This window comes from Dipodomys spectabilis, unplaced genomic scaffold, assembly GCF_019054845.1.
Source record: "Dipodomys spectabilis isolate Male_0828 unplaced genomic scaffold, ASM1905484v1 ptg000125l, whole genome shotgun sequence".
NCBI lineage: Eukaryota > Metazoa > Chordata > Mammalia > Rodentia > Heteromyidae > Dipodomys > Dipodomys spectabilis.
Window position 1 is genome coordinate 15,280,540 of NW_024870802.1, and position 21,052 is coordinate 15,301,591.

At 48.0% G+C, this 21,052-nt stretch overlaps 2 protein-coding genes across 2 annotated transcripts; both read right to left on the reverse strand.

Annotated features, from left to right (window-relative positions):
* Positions 1-433: 433 nt before the first annotated feature.
* On the reverse strand, positions 434-20,690 carry Hoga1 (4-hydroxy-2-oxoglutarate aldolase 1). Its single transcript, XM_042689519.1, has 7 exons — positions 20,175-20,690; positions 7,755-7,883; positions 7,479-7,606; positions 6,651-6,785; positions 6,305-6,401; positions 4,228-4,361; positions 434-802 (listed from the first exon to the last, which is right to left on the reverse strand). Exons 1-7 carry the CDS (start codon positions 20,383-20,385, stop codon positions 653-655), a joined length of 984 nt encoding a protein of 327 aa, XP_042545453.1. The 5' UTR covers positions 20,386-20,690; the 3' UTR covers positions 434-652.
* CUNH10orf62 (chromosome unknown C10orf62 homolog) lies at positions 13,195-14,351 on the reverse strand. Its single transcript, XM_042689520.1, has one exon. The coding sequence runs from the start codon at positions 14,349-14,351 to the stop codon at positions 13,503-13,505; it is 849 nt and encodes a 282-aa protein (XP_042545454.1). The 3' UTR covers positions 13,195-13,502.
* Positions 20,691-21,052: the final 362 nt, after the last annotated feature.

A 21,052-nucleotide genomic window follows, 5' to 3' on the forward strand; every position in this document is an offset into this window, starting at 1 on the left:
TCAGGTCTCCTAACCTGCTGCTTCCTCTAGTAGGAATTAGAACTTAGGTTCTTAGAAGTAGCCTGGCTTCCAGCCACAGTGGGCAAGACTCAAGTGTGTAGCCGCAAATCTGTCACTAGTCATTCTTTAGTAACCAATTTCCTTGCTGTCCTATTGTCCCCCCAGGCTCCTCCTGGTTCATGGGCCTAGGGGTGGAGAAGAGTACCCACAGTGAAGTGATAACGAAGGAATACTACTTCTTGGTCTTCAGGTCTCTAGAAAACTGGCATCTTCCTGATCCCTGGTGGGTCATGCCTATAATCCTAACTACTTAGGAGGCTCAGATCTGAGGATTGCAGTTCAAAGCCAGAACAGGCAGGAAAATCCATGAGACTATCTCCAGTTAACCACCAGAAAAGCAGAAGTGGTGCTGTGGTAGAGTGCTAGCCTTGAGCAAAAAGATCTCAAGGACAGTGCCCAGGTCCTGAGTTCAAGCCCCATGAATGACAAGAAAAAAAAAGAACAAAAATTCAGCATCTTACATATGTGAAAAATTATGGCCTGTGAGAGGAGACTGCTGAAAGGGCACCTGGAGGGGTGAAATGGGACACGGCGCTTCTATACACTAGACCCAAGACTATTATGGCTCAGGCCAGGTGTGCCCTGCTTTCCCTCAGAGCCAGCCGTTGCTGCTGAAGTCCACCCGCAGTGCCTCCTCCTCAGCAGGGCTCAGCTCCTGCAAAGGGGCTCGGCAGGGACCTCCATAGTAACCAAACCAGTCCATGGTTTTCTTCAGCCCTGGGATTCCGAAGCGCTTCGTTACCTGAGAAGCAGGATCAGTTAGAAGAGACTGCAAAAACAACCTCATGATATATACACACTTCCTGGGGCCCAGATATCTGTTACTCCTCCGCCCTACTTCCCCAGTAAAGGAATTACCAAATTTGTGGCACCCAGGGTATATTGAGAATTCAGACTAAAGATTAGGAAGTATATTGGTAGTAAAAACCGAAGTACAAAAACCTCAGATGGAAGAAGATGACTCCTTAGGTTTAGGAGATAAATTTACCCTAACAGGGTGGAAAGCAGTTTTCAGCCCTCAAGCTGGAATCACAGAAAGCAGAGTACTAGTCTGAAGCCAGTTCCCAAGCCGGAAGTCAAGAAGAAGATGGTAGTTTGTGACAGCATGAAGCACAGCCTAGACCATTAGTCTGTCCCTGGCATCAGGGGCTCCAAGCCCCTTAGCTAGAATTACAAACATGAACCACTGCCTCCCAGTTATATCCTCCTATTTTAAAGCTCTTACAGGAAAAACTAAATGTACCTTATCCCCAGAAGTTTTGTGTGTAACTATCATTTCCTTAATATCAGAGCAAGTCCAGAGGGGACTACTATTACAACTACTATAAGTGAGACATCAGGCTTCTTTGCTTTTGTTAGAGCTACTGGGTATTTCATGGTGATCAGAGTGTAGATGGCCAGCCCCCTGGTGGACTCATATAATCCTAGCTACTCAGGAGGTTGAGATCGAGGATCATGCTTCAAAGCTGGCCAAGGCAGAAAAGTCCATGAGACTCTTATCTCCAATTAGCCAATATAAAAGCTGAAAGTAGAGGTGTGACTCAAGTGGCAGAGTACTAGCTTTATGCAAAAAAAGCCAAACAAAGCTCACACCTGTAATCTTATAAAGGGTCAAAACCAGTCCAGGCAGGAAAGGTTGTAAGACGCTTATCTCCAATAAACAACCAAATAGCCACTAACGGTAGAGAACTAGCCTTGAGCACAAAAACTCAGGGATGGTTCCCCTATAGGCCCTGAGTTCAAGCCCCAGAATTAGCGCACACACGCACGCGTGCATGTGCATGTGCACAAGCAAACAATTTGTGTGTGTGTGTGTGTGTGTGTGTGTGTGTGTGTGTGTGTGTGTGTGTGTGAGTCCCGGGGCTTGAATTCAGGGCCTAGGCACTGTTCTTGAGCTTCTTGTGCTTAAGGGTAGCACTCCATTACATGAGCCACAGCTCCACTTAGGGCTTTTTTTTGGTAATTTATTGGAAATAAGTCTCACAGACTTTCCTGTCTGGGCTCACTTTGAATCATGATCTTTAGATCTCAGCCTCCTCAGTAACTGGAATTACAGGCATGAGCCACTAGCACCTGGATGAAATAATTTCTTCATAAAGTTCTATTTGGAAGGAAGGCAAAATATAGAAGTACGAACTTCATAAAAATAATAAGCTCAATTGTGAGAACATTTGATCTTAGCAAGTTTGGACTTTTTTTTTCTTGGCATAGGTGGTATGCTGCCATTCTCCCAGGTCTAGATCCCATCCACAGTGTTCCAATAGCTTGGCCTTTTAACCTAAAACCTCTGTAGTTGGGAAAGACCTAGGAAAGGGAATGGACCTGAACAGTACCTGATCTGCTTCCTCTTCAGCCCCCTGAAAAGAACTGGCAGTTTGGTGATAAAGACCAAAGAAAATCCTAAATATAGCTGGGGGCAGGAGGCTAGCCTGGTGGGAAGGCAAAGGAAGGACATTGTGTTCAACCAGGACAGGGCAATAGAGTGACATCAGGCTGCTCTTGGGGTATCTGAGCCTACAACCCAGGCAGCAGCAAGGTGTTCCAGGCATTCCTGACTGTGTGCCCAGCACTGGCAAAGGAGGGCACAGGCTGCAGGGGAGGCAGGATGGAGTAGGGAGCTGGGACAGCTGAACTTCCTGTCCTCCCAAGGGGTATCCCACGCTGCTGAAACACCTACCTGTAGAGATATCATACCGATCAGATGAGAAAACACCACTAACATTAGACCAATCCCTTGGAAGTTCTACCTTCTCTTTCTGCCCTTCCTAGTGCAAGGACAGGTAATGAGACAGAAGGTCCTTCTCTTTCAAGGTGGATGCAAGTGGGAAAGCCAAGCCCCTACCCCAGTGGAATGTCTGGCATGTTCAGGGCAGCTTGTATGCCTATGGACTTAGCTGAAAGTTCCTCATTTCAGCAACTTCTTACAACCTGTTTATAGTGTTGATCCCTGGAGACGCTTCACACCCAGGAAGCCTGTGCCTTCCTCGTCAGCTGTTAACACAGCTCTGAGGGCAGTCCACTTTACCCAAACAAAGCACTGCTCGAGGTTTGCTCTGTGCAACTGGGACTACAAAGGGGGTCAGGGGGACACTTGCGTCTCATGTAAAACTTCAAGAGAAGAAATGGAAAGCTCAGTGATCAAAGTAAAGAATATTTCAAAAACTAAAGATATAACCCAGGCTTTGGTGGTAGCAATCCTAGCTACTGTAATTCTAGCTGTAATCCTAGCTACACAGGAGGCTGAGATCTGAGGATCACGGTTTGAAGCCAGCCCTAAAGAGGAAAGACTGTGAGACTCTTATCTCAGAAGTGGAGCTGTGGCTCAGGTGGTATAGTGCCAGCCTTGAATGAAAAAACTAAAGGACAGCTTCCAGGCCCTGAGTTCAAGTGTCAGTACCAGCACACCCAGATAGATAGATAGGTAGGTAGGTAGGTAGGTAGGTAGATAGATAGATAGAAAGATAAGATAGATAGCTGAGTAAGGCTGTCCTAGCACTCAGGAGCTGAGGTACAGGATGGTGAGTTCAAGATCAACTTGGGCCACACAATAAGACCCTGTCTCAAAGAAACATCTCTATCCCTCCCTCTCTCCCTCCCTTCCTTCTCACCCCATGTGCCTCAGTTGACAAGAAGGTTTTGATTTTGATAAATATTCCTTGTTATGTTCTTATCATTGACTGGCCCAACACAGAATTAGGGCACATGGTCTGACTGCAGAACTCTCCTGAAAAATTTGGTCTCTGAACATCAATAGCCCTTCAACTCTTCCACCATTCTGATTTTCAGGATCTGGCCCTTATCTAGCTGGTGATCTAAAGGCCCACAGTACATTGTGTCTAGTCAGTGCATCTCTAAGAATGGTCCGAGGATTATTGCTGTCATAGCCACTTGGGATCCTGTTTCAGAATAAAGCATATTCAAAGGATTAGGACTTTAGCCCTTATGGGAATCCTGGTATACTCTGTAGTTTGAGAAACAACAGGGTTCAACTTTGTCTGCCGCTAGGATTTTCTGGGGAGGCACGGGGAGTTCCCACACTGGAATGTTTTCTAAAAGGACTTTCTGAATGGTAAAGAACTGAGTGGGAACCCTGTGCCAGCATCTACTCCAATTAGGATCCAGGCCCTCCACCCCCACCCCACTCCATTGCCCTTGGCTCTTGCTCACCGCGGTGTTGGGCTCAATGAGACGATGTTGCAGTTCCTGGGCTGCTTCCCATTGCCCCGTGAGGCAGAGTCGCTCCAGCTGGCACACCTGGGCCCCCAGCACATTGGCCAGACCACCTATATTTCCCACAGCTCCTATCCAGAGCAAGATGGAGTACATCAACCAGAGACTTCTCAAGAGAATCCCAAACCCTGCTCCCTGCTCCTCTTCATTCTAGGGACACAGGATTTAGATTTCTACATTACTATCAGCCATATTGCTGTCATATGAGTCCATTTCCAAAGAGAAAAGCTACCTGTATATTCCAGAGGGAATCTCACAAGTCAAAAATGGTTCAGAGCTGTCTGAGAGAAGGTTGAGCCTGAAGGTGAGCTTAAGGACAATTTCTTCCCTGCACCCCTAGCTCCCAGGAGCTATGTCCCATCTGCCTGCTACACCCCCCAAGCATTCCCTCAACAGCCTCTTGAAGCATCAGTTCTGGAAGGGACAAAAGTGGATGGGAGTCTGTGCTCTTTGAAATCTTATTCTTCTAATGGATTGAACCTGTTGGTGAGAGTAGTGATGGAGGAATGGAAAGAGCTCTGGGTGCAAGGCCAGAAGACTGAGCATTTCCTCCCCTTGGCTGCTCGATCTTGGACGTGCAGCAGACCCTCTCTAATCCTCTTTCTTCTCATCTATTTGATGCAAATGTCTTGTCTGTGATCTCAGAAAGCCCTACTGCCAGGCTCCAGGGGCTCATGCTTATAATCCTAGCTACTCAGAAGGCTGAGATCTGAGGATCACAGTTTTAAGCCATCCAGGGCAGGAAAGTCTTTGAGACTCTTACCTCTAATTAACAAACAAAAAAAGCCCAAAGTGATATAAGTGGTAGAACCTTGAGAGTTAAAAACTAAGGCTAGCTGGGCGCTGGTGGCTCATGCTTGTAATCCTAGCTACTCAGGAGGCTGAGATCTGAGGATTGCGGTTCAAAGCCAGCCCGGGCAGGAGAGACCATGAGACTCCTATCTCCAATAAACCACCAGAAAACCGGAAGTGGCACTGTAGCTCAAGTGGTAGAGCGCTCGCCTTGAGCTGAAGAGCTGAGGGACAGTGCCCAGGCCCAGAGTTCAAGCCCACAACCGACCCAAAAACAAAACAAAACAACAAAAAAAAGGCTATTGCCTAGGCCCCAAGTTCAATATCTAGTACCAATACAAATTAAAAAACAAAAACCGGGGCTGGGAATGTGGTTCAGTGGTAGAGCGCTTGCCTTGCATGCATGAGGCCCTGGGTTTGATTCTCCAGCACCACATAAACAAAAAGGGAAAAATGCCGGAAGTGGTGCTGTGGCTCAAGTGGTAGAGGACTAGCCTTGAGCTGAAGAGCTGAGGGACAGCGCCCAGGCCCAGAGTTCAGGCCCACGACTGGACCTAAACAAAAAAAAAAACCTAGGCAACAGCCAAAGTCTGCAGAGATACAAATTAAAAAACAAAAACCTAGGCAACAGCCAAAGTCTGCAGAGTCAGGGGACACAATAAAATCACTCAAATCTGAACTCAGTGGGACTATGGCTGGAAGGAGCGGAAGCTGCCCTTCATCCTCTCCCCTCCCCTCTTCAGTCTCACTTGGACCCAAAGTCCTTGACCCAAAAGAAGCAAGAACAGTTGATCTCAGTGGCATCCCTCAGATCCTGATTGCAAAGGGTCTGATCACACAGAGGCAGCTCTCTGGCCCAACCCTGTAGGTCTAGCAATTCATTCTGGCCTGGAGCCTGGGGGAGAGGAAAATAGCCCCTGGTCTAGAGAGGAGGCCCCAAGGATCTCTGTCCTCAGAGAATGATTTACAAGATGAGATTAAAGGAGCTAAATTTGTCACCTAAACATGGAATGCAGGACTTAGAACAATATTCCTAAGGCCAGGAATCATACAGCCACCCTGCTCTATACAGCATCACTCACAAGTACCCAGGGTTCAGACAAGTAAACAAGGTGGGTGGCCTGGTTTCTGGTAAACCAACCTCTGTAGACCCTGATCTGGCCTTTATGGCCTGAGTAGATCTTAGTCACCTAGGACAATTTGAGAGCAGCAAGAGGCCTACCCACTGCATAGCTGGCCAGCAGAAATCCAACAGATCCGGCTAACACCTTGAAATCCTGCTTCCTGGTCTTGTGAATAATCAGCCCAATCCTGGTTATCTACAAAAGCAAACTCAATGTGAGAGTGAAGCCCAGAGCCTCAGCCACCAGTCTGGACAGGCTGGACAAGCACAGTCAAAGAACAGCCCAGTTCCCAGAGAGATAAAGTCTCAGATAGCTCACCCAGTAGAGAGAACCCAAGCGGAAGCCCAGGACTGTCTTGAGTCTCAGAGCTGCCTTGGCGTTAGCAGGTTATATGGTAGAACCAGAGGAGGGGAGGTTCCCGGCCCAGGAGCTGCAATCACTCACATCACCACCGCTGTCCTTCATGCCCACAATATTTGGGTGATGGGACAATGTGACCACCGCATCCACAGGCAGGTCCAGACCTGTGTTGGCTGGGACACTGTAGAGCACCACAGGGATTGGAGAGAGGTCAGCAACCTGAGGGGTACAGAGAAAAGGGGTAGAGGGCAGCCACCTCAGGCTCCCAGAGCTGGAAATTTGCCCCCAGCGGATCCTGCCCTGCATCACTACAGGGCTATCTAAACTATGAGGAGCAACATTGGAAAAACGCCTACTGAGCCAGGCGCCGGTGGCTCATGCCTGTAATCTTAGCTACTAAAGAAACTGAGATCTAAGGATCACGGTTTAAAGCCAGCCCGGGCAGGAAAGTCTGTGAGACTCTTATCTCCAAAGAGACACCAGAAAAACTGGAAGTGGCACTGTGGCTCAAGTGGTAGAGCGCTCGCCTTGAGCTGAAGAGCTCAGGGACAGCACCCGGGCCCAGAGTTCAAGCACCATGACCAACAAAATAAAGGAAAATGCCTATTGAGTGCTTTGCATGTGCCAGGCACATCTCAAAACCCTTTGTATAACAGATCTCATTTGGTTAACTCTGAACAGCCTCAGCAAATGGCATTATTCCTTCACTTGAGAAAAAATGGACATGCACAATGATAGGTAAGTCTCCTAATGTCATACAGCTTATGCATGCTGGCATCCTGCTTGTGTCCCATAGCAACCATTCACCTGATATAGGCTTGCCATTCCACACCCAGCTTTTCTGGATCCTCATCCCAAGCAGAGCCTCTGGCTGGGACAAGAGGTCTTAGGGGTCTGACCCAGGCCACCTACCTTGGTATAGTGGTGAATAAGGGCAGCGCTGCTCATACGGCCACGATAGTAGCAAGGTGTTACCACAATGACAGCATCAGCTCCAACTTGTGCCATGCTCAGAGTCATTTCTACCGTAGTTTGAGTGGCTACAGGAAGGAGGAGGGAGGAAGAACAGGAGGAAGAAGAGAGGCCTGGGTTATCATTCTGGGGCAAGCCAAGGAACAGAGCAAATAGAATCTGAACCCAGGACCCCACAGCCCAGCCTGCCCAGGGGCCAGGATTTTGTGGCCTCACACTCGCAGCCAGAGCCAGCAATCAGAAGCTTGTCCTTGGGTATGATCTGGCGTATGCGGCTCACCACCTCCAGGCGCTCAGTGCTGGTCAGGAAGGGGAACTCTCCGGTGGAGCCCTGGACCACAAAGCCTGCAACAGAGACCCCATCACAGTGACCCATGGCTACCACACTCTGAGGAACCACAAGGATGCAGATGTTCATCATATTCTCTGCTTCCTACTGCTCCAGGTTCCCACCCCTGTTTCAATAAAACATTTTAGCTGCACCAAAAAGAATAGGCAGTTAAGTAATGTTTCATGTGCCAGTGCCCAGAATGACCCTCCAAGATCACCTTCAGCCTTGCCTTTCTGTCCTGCCTTGATGTTTATTTTTTCTCACATATGGCTTTTATATACTCTCAAAATACATATGGATCCACGAGCAAGAAGTGTTTTGGTAATTGTGTTTGTATGTGTGTGTGTGTGTGTGTATGAGAGATTTTGAACTTTATAGAGACTGAATCGTTCATCTAACCTTCTGCGGTTTGCCATTATGTCCGTGCTCGTCTGCAGCCACACACATAGCTCTGACTTATTCGACTATGTGATGAAGCCACAATTTGTTTTTTATTCTCTTTGCTACTACAAACAAAGCTGAGATGATGGTTTTCTTTGCATATGGCCAAGAATTCCTCTATAGTTCCTGTCGTTCGGGTCATTATTGCTGAATCATGTCTGCCATTAGGGACATAACTGCTGAATCATGAGCCCTCACAGGTACCACACTTTCAACTCATGAGCTGTCACCCCAGCAGGAGCTGAGGCCATCTGTGTTCCCCTAGGCCAGCTCTTGGTATCCTCAGAAACAATTTTTGTCAAGTTTCTGGGTGGAAAGTAATCTCATTGTTTCATTTTGCATTTTTCTGCCCTATAAACCATTTGAAAGTTTTCTAACATATTAAATGTGCTAACATTTAATTTCTATGACCAACCAGCAGAACTGATGCTCTTCTGTGGAACCTGAGTAGAATGTTAGGGAAATGGTTTCCTTTCAGGTTTTCCCATTCTACTCTTTTTTTCCCCTTCTTTCTCCTCTCCATTCCATTCCATTCAAAGAAAGCCCGAAGAAATTCATGAATACAGCGCATAGTATAGTAGGATAATGAATAGATATTTGGGAGAAGGAAAAGAAAGCCAGAAGCAGTATTGGCATATGAAATCCCTGCTATACAATGGTGAGAGATGAGGCATAAGTTTGATGGGAAACTCCCTGGAAGTCAAAGTTAACAATGAAACATGATCAGCTAACAGATATGTCTAACCCAAAAGATAAAAGCAAAACAGCTGCCCCAGAGAAACACAGAGTTTCCTGGCACTGAGACCAAGAGAAGTTGTTCCTGTGAGTCACCCTGAAGGGGTCACAGTGTGATGGAGACTCAACCTCATACCATAAGCCTTCTCCATGTGCAGGCCTCCATGCAATGGGTTGGCAGGACCCAGCTCACTGAATAATTAACTTCTTTTATTTCTCAAAATTAAAGGAACATCTTAAGGTGAATAGATTTTAGCTTCTATTGGATGGGGTTTTTTTTGTTTGTTTTTTTTTGGGGGGTCCGGTCTTGGGGCCTGAATGCTGTCCCTCAGCTCTTCAGCTCAAGGCTAGCACTCTACCACTTGAGCCACAGCGCCACTTCTGGCTTTTTTCTTTTTGCTTATGTGGTGCTGAGGAACCGAACCCAGGGCCTCAGGCATGCAAGGCAAGCGCTCTACCACTGAGCTACCTTCCAGCCCTCTATTGGATGTTTGTTTGTTTTTTTTGTCAGTCATGGGCCTGAACTCTGGGCCTGGGCGCTGTCCCTAAACTCTTCAGCTCAAGGTTAGCGCTCGACCACTTGAGCTACAGCACCACTTCCGGCTTTTTCTGCTTATGTGGTGCTGAGGAATTGAACCCAGGGCTTCATGCATGCAAGACAAGCACTCTACCACTGAGCCACCTTCCCAGCCCCTGGATGGTTTTTCTTTGAGGCTAAACTTCTCGTTAGGCTGGAAGCCACAGGGAAGTCTCACAATATCTTGCTGGGCACTGGCAGCTTAGTCCTGTATTCTTAGCTACTCAGGAGGCTGAGATCTGAAGATCATAATTCCAAGGCAGCCTGGGCAGGAAAGTTGGTGAGGTTCTTATCAACAATTTACCACTAAAAAGTTGGAAGTAGAGCTAAGGCCCAAGTGCTACAGGGCCAGCATTGAGCAAAGAAGCTAAGGGAGCTGGGCGCCGGTGGCTCACACCTGTAATCCTAGCTATTCAGGAGGCTGAGATCTGAGGATTGTGGTTCAAAGCCAGCCCGGGCAGGAAAGTCTGTGAGACCTGTATCTCCAATTAATCACCAAAAAACTGGAAGTGGCACTGTAGCTTAAGTGGTAGAACATGAACCACTTTGAGCTGAATTGCTCAGGGACAGTGCCCAGGCCTAGAGTTCAAGCCCTATGACCAACAACAAAAAATGCTAAGGGACAGTGCGCAGGCCCTGAATTCAAACTTCAGTACTGGAAAAAAAAAAAAAAAACCTCCCACATCTTGTTCCCTGAAGCCTAAGTGCTTCCAGCAGTCAGATCCATTCATAGCTGTACCCTGAGAAGGATTCCCATCTGGTGCCAACTTTGGGATTTCATTTATTTATTTATTTTTGTTGGTTGTGGGGCTTGAACTCTGGGCCTGGCCGCTGTCCCTCAGCTCTTCAGCTTAAGGCTACCACTTGAGCCACAGTGCCACTTCCAGCTTTTTCTGTTTGTATGGTGCTGAGGAATGGAACACAGGGCCTCATGCATGTGAAGCAAGCACTCTACCACTGAGCCACCTTCCCAGCCCCCAACTTTGGAATTTTTAACAAGTTTTAAACTGGCAAATTAAAAAGTCTTTAGTTAGTGATATTGTGCCCATGTTAATTTGTTGGTTCTGTTCATTGTACTGTAAGAGGTAAGGTACTGCCAAAAAAAAAGTCAAGTGCCAGTGGCTCAACTCCTGTAATCCTTGCTACTGAGGAGGGCTGAGATCTGAGGCTCACAATTCCCCATGAGATTCTTATCTCCAATTAACCACTCAAAAACTGAAGCTGTGTGTCAAAGTGGTAGAATGAAAGCCTTAAGCAAAAGAGCTCAGGAACAGCACCCAGGCCCTGAGTTCAAGCCCCACAACAACAAGAACAACAACAAAAGATTCCAATGTTGTAATTAGGTCATTTTCCACATAATGTATACTGAATAGCATGATTGCATTTGTTCACCCTTCCTCCCTCCCTTTCTGCATATGCTGGTTATTTTTGAAATAAGGTCTTGCTTCCTGCTGGAACACATTTGGTCTGCTATCTGCCTGCAACATGCTTGCCACAAGCTGCAATCCCGTGTCAGCTTCCCAAGCAGGTAGGATTACAGACATATTAGCTAATCTGAAATTGTATGCAATGAACTTTTAGTAAAGGATTAAAGGCAGTAGAGCCTTATGTTTGCCAGACAAGCACTTTACTGCGTGAGTATCCAGACCAATTAAAAATTTACTATGAGCTTCTTTAAATATATAAATAAGGGGCTGGGAAGGTGGCTCAGTGGTAGAGCGCTTGCCTTGCATGCATAAGGCCCTGGGTTCGATTCCTCAGTACCACATAAGCAAAAAAAAAAAAAAAAAAAAAAAGCCGGAAGTGGCGCTATGGCTCAAGTGGTAGAGTGCTAGCCTTGAGCTGAAGAGCTGAGGGACAGCGCCCAGGCCCAGAGTTCAGGCCCCACGACCAGACCCCCCAAAATATATATATATATATATATATATATATATATATATATATATATATATATATATATAAATAAAAATTGATGGGATTATTATTAGCAATATTCAAAAAATTAAAATACTCCACCTGTGCTCTATAAAGTCAATCAACAATGTTCAGGGTGTTTATGGATTTTTCCATCTATTATAATCATTTGTACTTTGAGACCTACAGAGAGAGCCCACAGACAAGCTCCACATGGCAAGAAATTTCTGTCAGTTGGTGTTAGACGATGTCTCATAGTTGACTTCTCTAAAGCTTCACAGGGAAGTGGCTGCCTTCCCTTTTGCTTCATGTGTTGCATCTCTCACTCCAAAAAAAAAAAAATGCCTTTTTGAGATCCAAGAGGCAGGGAGCATGCCAGGCTAGCATGAGCGCGATGGAACTGTCAGGACCTGGAGGGGTTGTGTGAGAGGAGCAGAGCCATGTGGATGGTCGGGGAGGCAGTGTTGGGCAAGGACCAGGGACCTCCATGGACTTGGCACAAAGCTGTGATCGAATCCCAGCAACATCTCTTCCCACCCCAGGTTACCCCAGGCAAGTTTCTCTCTGAACTTCAAATACCTCATTTGCAAACTGGAGATAAAACATCTTCCTTAAGGAGCTATGACTTAACACTGAGCAAGGTGTATACTAAAGAGCTTTTGAAGCTGCTAGTGGTGAAGTAATACAAGTAGCAGCCTTGGAAACCCCAGCCCCGGGCACCATAGGTGACATGAACCAGAAGAGGGTGTTACTATACCGGCTCTATAGCTGTGGACATGAGTTGAAGTTCTAACAGGGTCCCTGTAAGCAGGTGGGTCAGGGAAACTGCTTTGTGGACACCGCAGACTTGAGATGGCAGCAAGGGGATGGGTCCTGAAGTCCTCTGGCTTGCCTACCCTCTTCTGCAAGCTGTTCTTTGGTCCCTACTTCCTGGGGACGCCTGGATGCTTCCTCCTTCCCAAGGACTACAGACTGGTTGATCTGAGGTCCCTAAGACAGAGGGAAGCTTTTTCATAGAGTCTTAAGACAGGCTTAGTTTAGCCAGGTACAAGTAGCTCACACCTGTAAATCCTAGCTACTCAGGAGGCTGAGATCTGAGAATCAGTTTGTGGTTCAAAGTCAGCCTGAGCAGAAAAGCTCATGAGAGGGCTGGGAAGGTGGCTCAGCGGTAGAGCGCTTGCCTTGCATGCTCAAGGCCCTGGGTTTGATTCCTCAGCACCACATAAGCAAAAAGAAAAAAGCCAGAAGTGGCGCTGTGGCTCCAGTGGTAGAGCGCTAGCCTTGAGCGGAAGAGCTGAGGGACAGCGCCCAGGCCCAGAGTTCAAGCCCCACGACGGACCCCCCCCAAAAAAAAAAAAAAGAAAAAAGCTCATGAGACTCTTATCTGTAATTAACCACCAGAAGTGGAGGGGTGCACCCAAGTGGTAGAACACCAGCTTTAAGCAAATAAGGGTGAGCTGGAGACCTTAAGTTCAAGCCTTAGTACTGGCCTACACACAAAAATTTAGTCCAAAGCCCACTTAATGGGGAGAAAAGAGTTCAGGTTAAAGCCCATTCAGTGGGGAGGACTGCTGGGGAGGGACCCTTTCCCACCATGCTCACAGAGCCCTGGACTCAGAGTGAGGGATGCAAGGCTTTATTGGCTCCATTCCAGGCATTTGGCATCAATGTGGGGCTCTTGTTTGCTCCTAGGATCTGCCTCGTCTGTCTTCTCTTGGTGGGTGTTCATGGGCCAGGGTCTGTCATGGCTGACTCACTTCCTCTCAGCTGTCCCTCCAGCAGGGGCTACATGATGGTAGACCCCCACTCATGACCCCTGTCATGGGGGGCCTGAGGAAGAAGAGATTTGGGTGCAGCCTCTTGCCCTGAGTCCCAGAGGTTTCCCCATAGGAGAGAAACAGTCCTGTGGGCCAGACCTGCTGGGGGAAGGGATGCGTGTAGTTACGTAGCTTCAAGAGTCATAGACCTAGTGGCTGCGGCCAGGCAGGCTATGGCTCTGGTGGCTATGATGACTCGGATGGCCCGGATGGCTCACGTAGCCTGAATGACCCTGGTGGCTTGAGTGGCCCGAATGGCCCTGGTGGCTTGAGTGGCCTGGGAGGGCCTGGTGAATCAGGTAGCCTGGATGACTCTGATGGCCCGAGTAAACAGGATGACCCAGGAGGCTCTGGTGGCCTGTATGGCCCAGGGCGCTCTGGTGGCCATGACGACCCTGGCTATAGAAGGTATGTGTGTGGTTGGCACCGGCTAAGCTGGATTCCCGCTGAGTAAGGAAGTCCCCTTTCAGCTTTATCTCCACCTCCTCCAGGGCCTTCAGCTCCTCTGGGTTGATGCTTCTGGTTTCTATGTGGCTCGAGTGCTGGTTGGGAGCACGCTGCAGCATGGAGTTAGCTAGGTGGTGCCCCTTGGCGTCGATCTCCTTGGCACAAGCAGCCACGGCAGCCCACGTGGCCTCATCGGTGGACGTGGACCCCCCTGATTCCTTGTGGGTCTCTTTGGTTACCAGGGGCCCGCATATCTTCTGCTTGCTGTGGAAGGAGTCCCGGTGCAGCGTTGGGTTGCCCTCTCCATGCCTAGAAGAAGTGAAGGTCTCCATGCGAATGTTGGTGCTGGCCTCCCCACACCCACTCTCGGGCTGGAGAGAGGTGTTGCCAGCATTAGTAGGGGCATAATGCTCAGGGCGCAGCTTCTCTTCAGATAGTCGGCTAAAGTGAGATTTGATCCAGCTCTCATTGGGGTTGTGGTAGTCTGAGTACCCATCTTGGGTAGGGTCAGACACTGTCTTCCTTTTCCTCTTCCTCTGGGCCCATAGCATGAGGCCTCCGCCTCCTAGCAAGAGGACAGTCCCCAGCACCACCTTGCATGATGGATGCTGGAGGAGCTCCAAGAAGTTCTCCAGGACCCTACGCCAGGCAGGTAGAGCTAAGAGCGCACTGGGAGTGGCGGAGCCCAGGTGTTATGGCTCATGCTTGAAGCTCCCCGAAGGTGTCTGGCAAGCAGGCCCCTGCCTCGCCCTCCCCTAGGATGCCCTTTGCCACCTCAGCAATGAGCCCCATTGTGAGGAAAGCAGTGAGGGGCCAGGGTGGGGGAGGGGGAGGTCACCACATACCTTATGTCTAGTCTGGTGTGATGTAAGACTCAGGGATCCTATCTCACACCTTAACAGCTGTCCTCAAGCTTAGTGGAAGGGCAGCTTCTTTAATGCTGAGTCCTTTCTACCTTCTGCTTGTAAAACACCTGCTACTCAGTATTTCTGACCCTCTAGTCTTTAGATTATTCCCTCCCCACCTAATGAGCTCCCAGGGGGCAGAGGATGCTGGGTCAAGCTGATCATGGCCAAAGGACCTCCTTGGCTGGGCTGACATTCATTCCTAGCTTCAAGACTGATATCTCTCTCTATCCAGGGCCCAGCTTGGCATATGCCACCCCCACTTATAGACCAAAGCCCATTAACAGGACCGTGTCCAGAAGGAAGAGGGCTCAGAAAGAAGCTCATTCTGGAATAATGTGAGGTCACAATTGGAGGGAGACAAGCAGTGGCTAAGAAGGCAGGAGTAGATCAGACTGGAGAGTGCACACGATCCCAGGTCTCTGGGACCATTTAAGGATCAGGACAGCTAGCTTCACCTTAACAATGCACCTGCAGATCAGAGTTTGCCCCTAATAAATGGGCACAGAGAGGCACTTGTAGGCTGACTGACAAGGGTTACATGACAATCCTGAGTATTTCTCCTGCCTATTGTGCTTGGAATAGATCTAGGAAGCTCCTTGTTTTTCTATTTATTTTATTTTTGCCTTGAACTCAGGGACTGAGCTCTGTCCCTGAGCCTCTCTGTGCTCAAGGCTAGCATTCTACCACTTGAGCCACAGGGCCCCTTATGGCTTCTTCTGCTTATGTGGTACTGAGGAATCGAACCCAGGGCTTCATGCATGCTAGGCAAGCACTCTACCACTAAGCCACATTCCCAGCCCTGGGCGGCCCCTTTTTACCTCCTAAGGCATACAGCACATTTAATAAATGAAGAAATTACAAAATGAGTTTATAAAATAGCAACAGGCTGGGCAGTGTTGCTTGCGCCTATAATCCTAACTATTCATGAGGCTGATATCTAAGGGTATCAGAAGTCAGCCCAGGCAGGGATGTGGGTGAGATTCATCTCCAGTTAGCCAGCAAAAAGCTGGAAGTGGAGGCATAGCTTAAGTGGTAAGATGCTAGCCTTGAGCAGAAAATGCTGAGACAGTGACAAGCCCTGGGTTCAAATCCCAGTACCCAGCGCACACACACACACACACACACACACACACACACACACACACACACACACACACACACACACACACACATTTTAAGTAGTAAGATATTTTCTTTGAGTAATTTTGTTTTTGGTCGGTTGTGGAGTTTTAACTCTGGACCTGGGCACTGTCCCTGAGCTCTTCAGCTCAAGTCAAGTGCTCTACCACTTGAGCCACAGCACCACTTCTGGTTTTCTGGTGCTTTAATTGGAGATAAGAGTCTCACAGATGTTCCTTCCCAGGCTGGATTTGGACCAAGATCCTCAGATCTCAGCCTCCTGAGTAGCTAGGATTACAGGCATGAGCCACCAGCACCCAGCTAATTTTTTTTTTTCCCCGCCAGTCCTGGGGCTTGAACTAAGGGCCTGGGCACTGTCCCTGAGCTTCTTTTGCTCAAGGCTAGCCCTCTAACACTTGAGCCACAGTGCCACCTATGGCCTTTTCTGTTTATGTGGTACTGAGGAATTGAACCCAGGGCTTCATACATGCTAGGCAAACATTCTACCACTAAGCCACCTTCCCAGCCCGAGTAATAGTTTTTGAACTCAGAGCCTTGTGCTTGCTAAGCAAGTACTCTTACCACATGAACTACACCCCAAGCCCTTTTAGCTAGAGGATCTGCTACTTTTGCCTATGGTTGGTCTCATAGACTATGGTCCTCTTTCTATGTTTCCCATATAGCTGAGATCATAAGCAGGTACAACCATGTCTAGCAGCCTGTTCACGGAGAGGAGGGTCTCACTATTTTTTTTTTTTTTTTTGCCAGGGCTGGCTTCAGACCTCCATCCTCCTGTTTCCATCTACCACATAGCTGGGATTACAAGCAGGGGCCACTCATCTGGCACAAGTTATCATTTTAATGTACATGAAAACCTTTTCTTTCATGAGAAATAATGATCTACTTTCTATATATAGAAGGTATGAGACCCAAGTTTAAAGTTTTGTTTTGTTTCTAATGGGGAGGATCCCCTCCCCAGTCTGGTGAGAGGTGACTCTGTGTGTCTAATAACCTCATTTGGAAATAACAATTCAAAGTCCATCCCCTAGGAGGTTTGTGGGTGTGAGTTCAGGGCCAAAAGTCCCTCTGAAAAACCCCAGCCCTCTAGTCCCTGGTTACAATTTTTATTTGAAAAGAATACTTTTCATTCAACTAGCACAGATTAGCAGTGCTAAAAAGAAAGTAAAAGCTACACAGTTTCAGACAGTGCCATGCAGAATAATCTGTGTTCACTGATACCTCAACTACAGGCTCCCTTCTTTTTGGAAGGTTTTTTTGCCCACTCCCCCTCTATGGGACCTCTGAGAGTTGTCTCTTCTGCCTCGGAGTGTTGGCTGTGAAGTCTACTCTAGACTCAGGTGAGACAAACAGCAGAACTAATATATACTGGGTACATTCTGGTTGCCAGGGTTCTGTGGTTTTGAATGTCTCTGGAGGATTATATTAAGCCTGATGGTAGGGATCTAAAGTCTCAGCTTCCATTCTCAAATGAGAAAATTGGGTTAGACAGATTACATGATTCTTCCATCCCTGCCCTGGCCAGACCAGCAGCCTTACCCGGGACTTCTACCTCCAGATACTGGACTTCAACAGCCTCCTTCTCCCTGATGTGTGGCTAAGAGAGCCTACAAGCCAAATCCACCAAAGCTTGTGTTCAGGGTTCCCTATATCTGCTGCAGGATGAGGGGGAGAGCCCAGAGAAGAGTCTGAGGTCTGTCTATAGATTCTCTGGATGGCAAGCGGACACTAATGCAGAACCCATCCTCCAGACCCCTGAACAGCGTCTTCTGTCAGAGGCTAAGGGTCATCATGCTTTGCTTCAAGGGAGCCAGGCTGAGGCCTGGCTCATGAGCAAACCCAGCACACCTCTACTTAGAGTTGCTGTGTCCACTCAAAGTGGCTGTCCACAGGCCATTCATTGTGCCCTGGAAAAGTCACATCACCAGTACAAAAAGCTATGACGGGAGCTCAGTTGAGCTACAGATCATTGTCACAAAGAAGTTTGGCTACCACACAAATAACACTGCCATTTTAAGAATTACCATCACAGAATCAAGTTTCTCATGTAATCTGGACCCTATTGCACTGTTGGTGGGAATGTAAACTAGTGCAACCACTCCGGAAAGCAGTTTGGAGATTCCTCAAAAAACTAAACAAGAACTATCCTATGATACAATGACCACTCTTGATCATATACCCAGATTATTACAAGTTGGGATACACTAAAGACACTTGCACATCCATGTTCACTGCTGCACTATTCACAATAGCCTAGTTGTGGAAACAGCCCAGATGTTCTACAATGGATGAGTGGATAAAGAAAATGTGGGACTGGGAATGTGGCTTAATGATAGAGTGCTTGCCTAGCATGCATGAAGCCCTGGGTTTGATTCCTCAGTACCATATAAACAGAAAAGGCTAGAACTGGTGCTGTGCTCAAGTGGTAGAGTGCTAGTCTTGGGCACAGAGAGGCTCAGGGACAGTGCCCAGGACCTTAGTTCAAGCCTCAGGACTGGCAAAGAAAGGAAGGAAGGAAGGAAGGAAGAAAGGAAGGAAGGAAGGAAGGAAGGAAAGAAGGAAGGAAGGAAGGAAAGAAAAAATTGTGGTGGGGGGATGGGAAGGGATGGGAAGGGGAAACAAAGGAGGAGGCAACAATGCTTGATAAGAAATGTACTCATGCCGGGCGCTGGTGGCTCACACCTGTAATCCTAGCTACTCAGGAGGCTGAGATCTGAGGATCGTGGTTCAAAGCCAGCCTGGGCAAGAGAGACCATGAGACTCCTATCTCCAATAAACCACCACAAAACTGGAAGTGGCGCTGTAGCTCAAGTGGTAGAGTGCTCGCCTTGAGCTGAAGAGCTGAGGGACAGCGCCCAGGCCCAGAGTACAAGCCCCACGACTGACCAAAAAAAAAAAAAAAGAAATGTACTCATTACCTTGCTCATGTAATTGTAACCCCTCTGTACGGTATTTTCACAATAAAAAAAGAAAGAAAGAAAATGTGGTACATATACATAATGGAATTTCATTTACCTGTTAGAAAGAATAATATACCATTTGCAGGGAAATGGATAGACCTAGAAAAAATATCTTAAATGAATTAAATCAGGCTCAGAGAGACAAATGGTGTATATTCTCTCTCATATGTGGAAGCTGGATTTAAATACAAACACACATGATAACATACGCAGGGTTTTATGCATATGCACACAAATAAACTGACTAAAGGATGATACATGCAGGAGAGAAATCCAATAGGGTAACTCCTCTGGACAACTAACATACTATCAAAACAAATACCAGGAAGTAGAAATATGTTAGGGAAGTAAGGGGGGAGGAGCACACAACTGGAGGGGGGCAGGGTGAGCAATGAAATCATTATGTACATCACATAAAAACTGAATTATGTAACTTGAGGATGGGGGTGGGAAGGGGAAATGGAGGGAGAATGATGGGAGGGGTAACGTGGATCAAAATGCACTTACTCATAACCTGACATATGGAACTGGAACCTGCTTAATTTTTAAAAAATACTTAATTTTTAAAAAATGATCTGGTTCCTGATCTCTGTGTGTCTGCGCGTGGATCCGTGTGTGTACCAGTATTGGGGCTTGAACTCAGGACCTTAAGCTCTCCCTTAGCTTTTATGCTCAAGGCTTGCTGGTGTTCTATTACTTGAGCCACATCACCACTTCCAGCATTTTTGTTTTCTGGTTAATTGGAGATAAAAGTCTCACAGAGTTTTCTTCCTAGGCTGGATTTGAACCCTGAGATCCTTAGATCTCAGCCTCCTAAGTAGCTAGGATTGCAGGCATGCGTCACCAGCACCAGGCTGGTCTCTGACCTTAGAAATTAGGAGACCAGGGGCTTGGGAAGGTGGCTCAGTGGTAAAGTGCTTACCCTGCATGCATGAGGTCTGGGTTGGATTCCTCAACACCACTATAAGTAGAAAAAGCCAGAAGTGGGGCTGTGTAGAGCGCTCGCCTTGAGCTGAAGAGCTGAGGTACAGTGCCCAAGCCCTCCATATATATATAAATAAGGAGACCATGTGTAAAGGACTCAAAGGAGCCTGCAATAAGAGCTAACTCTGCGAGGAGGCTTCACACAGAAGAGAATGAGCAATGGAAGCTTAGAGGGAAAGAGCCACCCTGGCTGCACAACCACATGATCTCATGTGTGGACAAAGACACTCCCGCCCATCTTCCAGTGGGATCCCCACAGTAACCCTGGAAGCTATTAGTCCTCTCCAGCTGGGGGAACAGAAACAGGTGTTCACTCCAAAGTTCCAAGGCTATGTACTGCCCTGCACACTGGCTCCCCACAGCCTCTGTGGAGAGGCCCGCTTACCTCGGAAAGGGAAGGTGCCCAGTTTGTGCAGGTTCTCCTCCAGTTTGCCATAGTCTATCTCCGAGGTGGCAGTGAAGGGGGTGGTCAAAGCAGGATAGGTGCCAGAGATGTCCACTTTTCTCCCTACCCCTGAGGCCCAGCCCCTCACATTTCTGGACAAGCCCTTGCTCAGTCCCTGTCTCACAGAGGCCCAAACTCCTGGGCCCAGCATCTCTGCAGGAGGCTGGAGACCCAACTGTCTATGTCCCCAAGAGAGGCTGAGTTTGGACTCCTTCCTACCCTCTGTTAATGATCAATGTGTCTTGTTAAAAATTTGTAGCTCCCTGACTTGTAGGCTCTACAGCAGGCCTGTGCTTGGCACCTCCAGGGTCAGAGGCAAAGCCTAGCGGTCCCAGGAGTCCTTCCTCCCTCTGGAGCAAAGCTGGAGAAGTATCACAATGCTCTGTCTCTCAGCAGCTGCAGAAGTGCCACAATCTTTGCTAGACAAACTGGTTCTTGGGGTCCCAACACTAAAAGGCATTTCTGATAGGACCTGGGCCTCCTATAGTTCCCAGCCCCAACACGGAAACACAGCAGTGGGCAGTTTCTAGGCAGTTCAGAGACTGGTGGAGCTGATTGGCTGAGCTGGCCTGCCCCTGCCCTGTGGGAGGGAGGCGCCAACACACTGGGTGACAAGCTGCTGTGAGAAGCCACACTTCACTTCCCTGCCAGGCATCACTGCCAAGATGGCCATGGGTCAGGCGTGCTAGACGCACACAGCTCCCTAGGACAGTTCTTGCAGAGTTCAGAGGAGCACAGGCTGGGCCTATCACAGAGCTGACTTATGCAAGGGCCAATCCTGGTGCCTTGCAGTTTGAGGAGTAAACAGAATGGAATGT